The sequence below is a fragment of the Dermacentor variabilis genome, chromosome 2 (genome assembly GCF_050947875.1).
Source record: "Dermacentor variabilis isolate Ectoservices chromosome 2, ASM5094787v1, whole genome shotgun sequence".
In the NCBI taxonomy this organism is placed as follows: Eukaryota; Metazoa; Arthropoda; class Arachnida; order Ixodida; family Ixodidae; genus Dermacentor; species Dermacentor variabilis.
In genome coordinates, this window is record NC_134569.1 from 5,201,252 (window position 1) to 5,212,934 (window position 11,683).

The 11,683-nt window shown below is 41.8% G+C and overlaps 1 protein-coding gene across 6 annotated transcripts in view; it reads right to left on the reverse strand.

The window, feature by feature from the left end:
- Window positions 1-10,798, reverse strand: part of pico (ras-associated and pleckstrin homology domains-containing protein pico) — a 264,155-nt gene extending 253,357 nt beyond the window's left edge. For 5 of the 6 annotated variants that reach the window (XM_075679553.1, XM_075679548.1, XM_075679549.1 and 2 more), the window contains exon 1: window positions 10,585-10,798. Coding sequence is in view for 1 of the 6 variants with exons in the window: in XM_075679548.1 (XP_075535663.1) it covers window positions 10,585-10,586 (2 nt within the window). In the remaining 5 variants the exon portion in view is untranslated. The remainder of the gene's footprint in view (window positions 1-10,584) is intronic. The other variant, XM_075679551.1, reaches the window with a different exon arrangement.
- Between the last annotated feature and the right edge of the window lie 885 nt (window positions 10,799-11,683).

Below are 11,683 nucleotides of genomic sequence, written 5' to 3' on the forward strand. Positions count from 1 at the left end.
TAAATCTAGCGTAAGATCTGGAGTTCCACAAGGAAGTGCTCCAGCTCCAGTTTTATTTTTCATATACATTAATGAGCTGCCTTCTAATATTCCAGTCAATGTTAGACTTTTTGCTGATGATTGTGTTCCGTATCAGGTAATCAATTCTTATAATGACCATGTGGCCTTGAACGACGCTTTGTCAATTGTATACAAATGGTGTAACAAGTGGCAAATGACTTCAAACATTAAAAAATCAGCTATTTCATCAATTACGAGAAAAAAGATAAGATAAGAATTTACCTACATTATATATAATGCCACACTTAACAAAGTGAAGGAGTACAAGTATTTTGGCTTAACATTAACACACGATTTCAGATGGGAGCACCATGTTAACAAAGTTAGCTCGGCTGCACAAAAAAAAAAAGTTGTTTTTCCTAAACAGACGTCTCAGACAAGCACCCCCAAACACAAAACTACTAGCATATAACACATTTGTCAGATCTGTATTAGAATATACTAATGTTGTTTGGTTTCCTTTCACCAAAGAACTCGTTAACAAACTAGAAGCAATTCAAAGGAAGGCACTAAGGTATATTTACAATAAATATAGGTTAACAGACTCACCCACAGAATTGCTAAAACAGGCTGGTAAACTGACCTTACATAATTGAGCCAAGCTTGGACGATTAAAAATTATGTGTCAACTTATTAATAATGAATTAAATATGGACAGTTGAAAACGCTTATCTATAGCACAAACACGACTCACCCGCCTTAAACATTCACTATCATTAAACGAACACCCATTTCATACGGAAAGTCATAAGCAATCGTTTTTCCCTTTAATGACACGTGAATTTAATAAGCTGGACCCTAGTATTACATACAGCCCAACCTTATATACTTTTTCAACATTAGCCAAAAATGAACTGCGTGCTTCACAATTATGACGTACCTGTGTCACAATTTCTGTGCCATTTTATTTTATTTTATTCTGTACATAATCCCAATTTCTTTAACGACACCTTAAATGTATCTTATGGATTACTACCGCTTGTGTATATTTCACTTTTATAACTTGTATTACTTGCCATTACTGAGTACTATTGTTTATCTATGCAGATTGTTTACCTCTTTTTCTGTTGTATTATTACCTACCACCATTGGTATTTGAAAGACTATCTCATTACGCCTTGTTACTCTTAAATTTACTGCTATGTGTTATTGTGTAATTAATGCCTGCCATTTTGTTCACCTTTGTAACGTGTCCACCTTTTTGATTACCTCTTGCTTTTTCGTAACATTATTACAATGTATTTGTTATTTTTCTGCCTACTATATTGTTTGCCTTTGCTAATTGCCTGTCTATTATGTGTAATCTTAATATTGTGCTAATTATTATTGTTACATTGTAAGATTGCTATGTAAATGCCCATCCTGTTATGATCCCTGAAGGAATCGACAGTGTAAATAAGTCAATAAAGTCTGCTCCAATAAATATGCCTCCAGTGCCGCCATTGACGAATGAAATTTCCGTGCACTGCTTAGGATGAGGGCCAAAGGTGGAGATGCCGCCTTGAGAGCTCGTAATGAAACATCTCCGGCAAATCCCCTCTACACGAGCCGGAAAATTCAAAGCGAGTTGGTCACCCTCTATGGTAAAATCGTACAAAGAGAGATGGCTAACAACATCAACTCAGGTTCATCTTTTTCAGTTCTATCTGACAAGACCACTAATATATCTCACACTGCCTACATTGCCCTGTGTGAGGCATGTCAAACACGACACTTTAAAACTACCCATACTAAAAGAATTTTGCAGATTTCGTTCCCGTGTACAATCTCACTAGCAAGGCGCTGGCGAGCACAATCTTGAACAGCCTTAGGGGTCATGGCTTTTACCTGAACCTACTTTGTGGGTAAGCATACGATGATGCAGCGTCAATGAGCGGCCACCCAAAACGGTGTTCAAGCCTTCATTTGTCAAACCGCACCCAAAGCGTTGTGCGTGCATTGTAGCTCCCACTCATTTAACCTTGTTCTGCTTCACGCATGCAAACTCCCCAGCATTCGCAACTGTTTGCAAACTGCATCTGCAACCTGTGCATTTGCAAGGGCTTCACCACAGAGGACAAACCAGCCGCAAGAAAAAGTAGAAAACTTTACACAAGAAATAAAATCAGCTCTCTTCTTTTGCCAGACAAGGCAGGTGGAGAGTCATGATGCACTTCAGCGTTTTCTTGAGCTGTGCATGCCCACTGTCCAATGTCTCGAATATTTGGAAGAAGAGGGCTTGTCACCTGATACTTCATCAAAGGCTTCTCAACTGTGCCATCACGAAGCCAGAGTTTGTCGTTTAACTCCAGATCTCTACTTACCTCTTTTCTTTAACACTACACGCGTAAGGCACGACTGCACAAACATTTCGAATCTTATACTTACTAAACAACCAGAGACCTTATCATCGGTTACCTACCTTCATCCTATCAGCGACCGCAGTGTAATTCATGCCACATTTGACTTTGCCCCAGCACCGCGTGTTCTTTCCAGAAAAACTATCAACTTATATGAAAAAGCAAACGTCGCAGCTATAAATGAAGAATTGTGCACCTTTTTCCAGTCTTTGAAACGTCATTCAATGAACGATCTGTTCAAGACAACTAGGAACTGTTTAAAAATAATATGAACTAGCAAACAAGTATACTCCGAAAATAAGATTCCGTGCGAATCATCAGAACCCCTGGTTTAATAACAATTTGAAGAGGTTGGAAAATAGGAAAAAAAGACTTTTTCGTAATGTCAAGCAGAACCACGCCCAACTTCATGGGATAAATATTACGCCGCTGAGAGAGAATACTTACGTGCTGTCCGCAATGTCAAATAGTCCTTTTCAATAATGACTTCCCTAAAATGTTAACAGACAACCCCAATAAATTTTGGAAAGTTATCAACCCAGGCAACACGCGCACTATAACTCTTGTTAATGATACGGGGGAGATCATACCTGAAGCTGAATGCACACTAATATTTAACAATGCATTTTTGTCAGTATTCTCTAATGATAATAATATTTCGTTGTCTCATGTCCCTGCAACGTAGCTTCAAGCATTTCGAGCGTGGTGTTTTATCTTGATGGTGTTTTGCGCATAATTGAAAACCTTAAACTTTCATCCTCGGCAGGCATAGATGGTATAAACTCTAAACTGCAAAACATACAAAATATATTTCTTCATCATTTTTGTGTCTTATATTCTCGCAGTCACTTTCTACAGGTTTCATGCCTCACGACTGGGAGGTGGGTAAGGTCGTTCCCATCTACAAGTCTGGTAATAAGAACACAAAGCTAAATTATCGACCCATCTCTCTAACTAGCCTTCCGTGAAAATCATGGAACATGTCATCTATTCCTTGATCATGAATCATTTGGATGCCAATCAATTTTTTCACTGGGCACAGCATGGGTTCCGTAAGGGTTTCTCTACCGAAACGCAACTAGCTTTGTTTCTGCACGACTTGCATGCCACCTTGACTCTAACCAACAAACTGGCGCTATATTTCTGGACTATGAAAAAGCCTTTGACAAAGTTTCTCACTGCCACTTACTACTAAAGCTTTCTTCTTTGAACTTACACAGTGATGTACTCGGATGGCTCGAAGCATTCCTTTCTGATCACTACCAATTCGTTTCTATAAATGACAAATCATCCACTCTTCTCCCTGTAACTTCTGGTGTCCCTCAGGGATCACTTCTCGGTCCTCTTCTCTTTTTAATTTATATTAATGATTTACCCCAACCCGTATCTTACAAGATACGAATTTTCGCCGATGACTGCGTGATTTACCGTCCAGTTTCTAATGCTACTCATGAAAACACCTTACAACAAAGTCTTAACAATGTGCAGTCTTGGAGTGAGCATTGGCTGATGACTCTTAATCTCAACAAATGTAAACATATATCTTTTACCCTCTGCTGTAACCCTTTTCTGTCCTCTAATACAATAGTAAACGTTCCCATAGAATCAGTAGAATCATTTAAGTACTTGGGCGTCACACTTTCTCATGATCTCAGTTGGGGTACGCATATTTCCAACATACTTTCATCAGCTAACAGAACTTTTGGCTTCATGAGACGACACTTGTGTGACACCCCGCAGGACGTAAAACTCCTAGCTTTCAAATCGCTCATCAGACCGAAAGTTGAATACGCATCACCCATCTGGAATCCATATCAAATCTATCTTGTTAATGCGCTCGAGTCCTTTCAAAACTGCGTCGTAAGGTACATCCATTCATCCTGCTCATGACGTAAGCGCATCATCCTTAAGAGCAAAATCTCATCTACAGCCCTTCGCATGTCGCCGCGCTACAGCCAGCCTTTCAGTTCTTTTACAGTTCCCTAATTCACGAGCAATATATCACACCACCCGCATGCATACCGCTACGAACTGGGCACCATTACAAGTCTTATGGCCACGCTCCCATACAACTACTTTTGCTTTTTTTTTCCCGCACAGCATCAAACTGGAACGCCCTTCCCCACCACATCGCTGAAATCCCTTGCCCTACACATTCTTTCCAGAAAAAGGGAGAGTGTAAAAACAGAAGTCAATAACTCAGAAGTCGCTCCCTTTGCTGCAAATCACAAATGCTGAGATGGCCCTAACACACATCACTGGAAGGCAGAAGCAAAGAAGCAATGTACCTTCCGCTACTCCCGGAGAACACTGCCGGAGAAATGTGTATTTGCCTTTGCTGGCAGACTTCAAAAATCTATTAAGAGACCGGTTTGATGCCCATAGGAAGGTTATGGTTGGGCTTAACATGCTGCCCCCCCCCAAAAAAAAAGAAATAAAAATTCCTGGGTACAGCCCGTAGAAAACAAAACAAGTGGTCTCAACCCAAGATAACTATTGTCAGAAAGACTAGTCTTTTCCTCAATGTTTTTTGACTGTTCAGCTGATCTTCACACAAGCAGCTCTGGCTGAGGCAGTCCCATTGCCGAGTAGACACATTTGCAGCACTCCATAAAAATTGGTTTGATGACAACCATTCATACCGTAATCTACCACTTCAACTATAATCTGCAAGTATTAAGAAGAGATCATCGTGCAGTCAAACATGGTATAATGGTATATTTTTATGCTCATAGAAGTAGAAAAATAAGATTAAAAGAGCAAAGCTAGCAATACACAAATTAGACATCTTTCAATACACACCAAATTCTTTGGAAGTGCATTCAGCTGCACAGTCAGCTTGTAAATGGGGAGACAAGCATAAAGCTTAAGCTCATTGCTTGATTGGTTTACAATGCGTGACAGTCGGCAGAGCACATGGGTGGGCTCATTTCCACAGCAGGAAGGAGCCAATAACTGAAGCAACCCTGTACATTCGGTGGTAGCTGCATAACCACAAAAGTCAAACAAAAAATACTCATAGCAAATATTTCTACACTAAACAAGTACACCTGTGAGAAAAAGTATGCGGACCAGGGATTGCACGATAAAGCCGATTTTTTCCCTCTGCCTGTGAATGCAACTTGAAATTGAGAACTGCAGTCCGAAATTGGCATTGTGAACTTTCCAGTGTGAACTTTCCAGCCTGTGTTTAGGCATGTTAATTACTAAAAAATTTAGTTTTTTTTTGCAACCCTGTAGTCAGTATACTTTTGTTCGCATTTGTATTCGGATACCTCCAACTTACTGTTTTCGTTTTACAATTATCTAAGAGACGTTGGTCCCCATTACACTGCACCAGCTACTCCTCATTTTACCATCAATATCTGTGCTCAAACAAGGTTTCAAGAAAAGACTATGGCTGCAACAGTTTACAGCATTAATTAAGGTTCCCATACACACCACACAAACAAAAAAAGAAAGGTGTTTAGAATGGCCAGTTCACAAAACTCAAATGTTCATGTTGAAGATGACATTCATTGGTAGGGAACACCATGCTCCCAAATGCACACAAGAAAGCCAGAGGAACACGATTAGAGAAATGCAAATATGTGACGATGTGCAAAAGATGGACTTCTACAATTATAATGTTGTGATCAAATTACAATAATAAGATTTATACACATGCCACACAGGCAAAAGAAATAACATTCGTTCGTTAATGCCTTTAGTTCCCGAATGGCATTTTTAGGGGGGCAGAGCTGTGAGATGTCCAAATTTAATGACACTTGATGTGGTGATATCGATGACAGCATTTTCTGAAGTCAGCAAATTTAAGATACTAAATAAAAATTAAATATGCATATGGAAGTTTACTTTATGCCTTTGTGAATAGTGAATCACAAAAGCAAGCATACTATAGTGCCATTAGCTTGAGTTTGTTGCTGTCTTTTACAACGCTGTAACTGACCATAGCAACTCTGGCCATTCCAAGTCAAATCCGAAGCCCAAAATCATAATGGCGCTTGGTTCGTGGAAGCTGTTCCAATCCTGACATGACGAAGTTCACCAAGTACAACTTCTTGCAGGAGCATTGTAGTTGAAAGTTAAGTATAAATTATTTCTTTCATAGTAAAGAGTGTTTCAAACACTTCAAATATACTGCACTGCACAAGCTATGGAGTCGAGTCAAATGAGTACTGGTGAACACATTAGATAATGGATGACATTAAGGCAAACGACATTAGGTTGGTCTGTGTGGCATCACGCAAATGGCATTAAAATTTAAGGCATTAGCATGTTAACGTCATTTTCTGTGCCCGTCCTTCAAAATCATGTACTGAAGAAGATTGGAGCCACTGTGCTGACCCTAGCCACAAGAGGGAAGCTTCTGCTTACTATTACTTTCAGACTGCCTCGTGCTCACCATGTCCCTTAGCGTAAATAAACCCCACAACATATGGGGTGGAGGTGCTGGGTATTCAAGCCAGGGTGCCGAAACGACACTGTTCATTCCAGTTTTTGTTCCGGTTCAGCGAAAACTTTAGTTACAGTTCATTTGCATAACCAAAGTATAATTGCAGGAAAACTGAATAAATTTATTTTGCTAAAATGGTCGATGCTACTGCTAAGCTGCACGGAATGATGCCACATGTTGTTCTGTAGGCCGCAAGTATCATTAGTAGGTTAGAAATGAATAATGCAGATCCAACACCAATGCTGGAATCTGTGTGAAGCGAAGCATTTATTGAGAGAAAGAGAAGTGATGATGAGGATAGGCAGTAGGATGCGACTATGTACACTCTCTTGCCCAATGGCTCACTTCGTTGACATTATGTTCAGCCAAAGGCCCACCAACATTTTTTTTTCCTTTTTGCTGAACTGTCTGTTAATTGGCACCAACAAAGAGGTCTTGTGCATACGGGCCCTGGGCCCTTATTCACAATATGTTCTTACACTAGAATTGTTCGTAAGAGAAAGCTTGAGCCGATCCTGATACTGAACAGTGACGGCGGTCAGCCAGTGGCACTGACGCACTGACGAATGAAAGGCTTTATGAATTCATTCCCCAGATCCTAGTCAGCAGGAACATGGAAGAGCTGCCAAAGTCTGTGATACCTGTGAGGCTGGCACTTTTTTCCAACGGGAAGACTTCTTGTCATATTGGACGAGACACAATTGTCATATTGGATGAGCTGCTCGAGGTGCGATATTGGAAAGCACGCAGGTGTTTTCCCCCTTCAGTGCACAGCCTCTACCCAGCACCAACGCAAGACTACGAGCAGTTTACCTGGAGCCCTGTGTCATAAAAGTGTTCAGCAATGGAAGATGTCGAGAGGGCAGCCACAGTACAGGAAGGAGTTTCTGGACTGTCGCGGAATCTTTCTGTGAGACATCCTTGTCTGCAATATTTAAACTTAGCCTATGCTAGTTCACATTTTTTTTTTCGCATTTCTCCCAAGAACATCGCCACCAAGAAGGAAGGTCATACCCATTTATTATAAATAAAACATTTGCAACGATCCGGGACATTAGGTAACAAAAGCTTCGATTTCATTATCACATCACAGAAGCAAAGCATGTGTCAGAAGCAATATGTCATTTCTATTTAAAGTTCTTCAACTTCTGCAATTAAAAGGCCCCACCCAGCTGGGAAGGATTGTTTATTTCTATGGTAATACATAGGTCTCCAGCTAATGGAAAGCTAATTAACAGTCATCAGATTCAAACGCTTATGAGTGTACTAATGATGTCTGCACCCCCTCCCCTTGATACGTTGAAATCTGTACTAATGGTACTACTACTCCTATATTCAGGGGAATATTGTATGTATTTAAAAATGTGGTAGACAGATGAGTCACAAGTGCAGGCAATGCATCGATGAAAAGCTTCTGAAGAGGTGGCTAGTCTGAACTGAAAACCATCATTTTTTTTTTTCAGCTTCCCTTCGGAGTGAAAAATATCCCAACATTCCAATTCAGTTCCGGTTCGAGCCGCAAAAATCATGTTTTTTCCCAGTTTTTGGTTGAGTTTTGGTTTGATACCCTGATTCACACATCTCTACTAAAGTGCATGTTGCACTGTTTTGGAAAGTTTCCGATGGCCATGCACCCAGGATATTATCCAGTAATATTGGCCTCCGATCCAGAACATGTAGCTTTGCAAGTAGCCTCTTATAGCAAGTGGCACAATACTTGCAATAGAATATATTCTATGTCTTCTTTAGCCAATTCACAAGAGCACACAACAGTCTCTGTTTTTCCTATGCTGTACAAGCTTTAGCGTAGGTCGTGCCAACCCAAGGTCTAGGAATTGTTTCTATTGTGCAGCTGGTTTTACAGTTATGGTGAATTGCATGTTGTCTATCACATACAATGTGGAGCTTTCCATACCATTTGCAAGTGAAGTTTCTTTGCACATTTGGCCACAGACCTTGCTTAAAAAACAATCACTTGTCGCTGAGGGTAGCAGCGATTGTACACCAATTTTGTGAGCTAGGTGCAGCATAGCCCCTGCACCGATGTCCTCTGTAACATTGCAACCGCTTCAAGTGCCATATAATGTCGTTGTGGCCTCCACCGAGCGCAGCGTCCCAAGCGGCAAGCAAGCCAAGCAGACTGCAGAGGTTTACCCGAACACAGACTACCAGAGATAGATCAGGGAATGGCATTGTACAGGCAAGCCATCCGGCCGGTCTAACAATATGAAGCATCATTCCAGCACACAAATAAATGTGGACAAGCAGAGAAGGACAACAAGAATGCCAGTTACCCTTCTCCGCATGTCCATAATGTGCGCTGGAACGATGTTTTATAATGCTAATCACAGCCAGCTAGCCCAGCTGTCCCCAGTTAGCAGTTAAACAATGTAACAATAAGCAATGTTTGTTACTCATTACCGGCCACAATTACTCCAGTCATGAAGTAGACATTTTGCTGCACCATAAACCTTTTGTATTTTGTGTATTAATGCACTGTTTGCTTCCCCCAAGCTGATTTCTTTGATGGTTTGTGTAATAGTAGCTCTACATCGGCACTGTTTATAAAAACAATAACAGTCCATACTCACATCAGCATGTGTCACAACTCTTTTATTTCGCTTTCTGTGAAATCGGGGGAGGCATCATGACCACTGAATAAATGCGTTTGCCTAGGCACTTCTAAGTGCTTGACCCTATGATGGCTCTCGGACATGCCAAATAGGGCGCTGTATGTTAAGTTTGACCTAACACACAAGAAAAGGTTGAGCATTATACTGACTCATCAAGATATCGCGATAATATATTTCTGAGAAGAAAGCAACTTCGATAAATGAAAGAATGTCACAAACATGGACATGTTAGCACTTTATCTGCGTGTGTGGGAGTGAATTTAAGAAGTAATTAAACCACCAGACCGCAAGCCTTGCAGTTTTCACCAATGCGTTACTTATGATGTGCACTGCGAGGGCAGTAAGCAGCGCATGATGAACGGGTGTCCAATTTAAACTCAAGCCTCATTTTTTGGCGCTAATCAGCTGTGCTTCACAAAGGTTCAAAGCTAACGGGAAGCAACAGTAATCAAGATGGCATTTAAATCTAGTGTTACACTCGCGGCAAGAGAAAGACCTCGTTCCTTGCCCCGCTCTGTACACAAAGCTCTTCTTCGGGCAATGCCTATGTTTCTCCACACAAACTACCACGGACTTGCGTTCGAAGGCACCATTCGAGGTGTTCGTTCTGACAAAAATCACAGCCGACTGACTCATCGTCTCCCGAGAATATGTTCTCCCAGAAACCGACAGGTCTGGGAATACCACTTACACAGGGGGAAAATGGCGTAGCCTTTCTCCACAGTTCTCATCAACGGTTGAAAAGGAAGGTGTTGGCGGCCGTCACCAACAGTGGCTGCGATAGGACCCCCAGCCCGCAACAAAGCGCAGCCAAACATTCACCCGCAGGCGGCATGGTTCTGACCTCCGTGACAGACGCGACCTCCCATATCGAAAATGAGGCGCGTGGATATGATTAGGCGAATGATTTGCTCATTTACAGTGGATGCTTTCGCTGAGCCAAGAGATAACCCAGTCTGCCGACGAGCGCGCCGTTTGTCAGTGCTTTTCAACACAGGTGAAACGAATGACTCCTTCGAAGGCGAATGCAGAAAGGCGTGAGTGCGCGCAGAGAGGGGTGCTCTCGAACTACATACGAAGAGTAGCTGGTACTCACATAAGAGGGAATTGCAGATCGAGGATCGCGGTCAGAGGCTTGGCTCGGCGCAAAAACTTTCACTACAATGCTTTGTTCATGATATAACTTTTAGAATTGCGTATCCTTGACAGCTTCCCTATTGATGGACTCCCCCCGCTGCCACCGCTGAGATCAACTCAAAACAATTTCCGGCCGCGAAAGAAATACAGTGCGTGGCGCCATCTTTGGAGGTCACAAGCAGTGCAAACAGTTATACATGTCTGTATTTCTCAGCTCAGCCGTATCAAGGCGCTCGTAATTTACGTGATCTAACTCTAATGTGATCTCGGCTAAAAGAGTATAAATACCTTGGTATATAAATAAACGAAGGCAATAGGTATATGGAAACACAGAAAAAAAATAACAGCAAAGAGAAAGAGAAATGCGGCCGTAATGAAACCGTGGCCTCCGCGATCGGCTGCGTTGCTCCGGCCATTCCATTCGCACGGAGAGAGCGTAATCGGAGAAAGTGGTGTGACTGCTCCTCTCGCCGCACCGTGGCGCGCGCAACCCAAGGCTCGCTTTCCCTGATGCGGACGGGCGCAGAGGACGAAAACGCAGTTTTCGCAGTCTGTGTGCGACGCGCACTAGAAAATTATCGCACAGCACAAGTAGCTGACTGGTGCAATTAGGCAATTGCTTTATTAAATTATGACGGAGACTTAGGACCGGGGTGAGGCAGATCGTCATGAGAGCGTTCGTTTCACAACACGCAGGCAATTTTCTTTATTTCTGTAGCCGTGCACGGTTTCAAGACACGGAACATTTTACAGTTAAGCCGAGAGGATTATTTTAATTCTGCAGTTCTTTTACATAGTAGTTTAGAACCTGAAATTACTTTTGAAATATAGAGATCAAGGAGTTCTGTCAGTTCTCCTCTAGAAATGGTACAAATGTGATGTGTACTTACATGCGTGTAATATATTTAGCTTTCAACGCTTGCAGATGCCACTGACTGCATTGTCCCACTCAAATGTTGGGCTTCCTTTTTGTGGATGGCTCTTTTGTGACGTGTTCAAATGTATCATATTATACCCCAATCATGCTACAGCCTCGAAAGAGGCTAGCAGTATCCCCA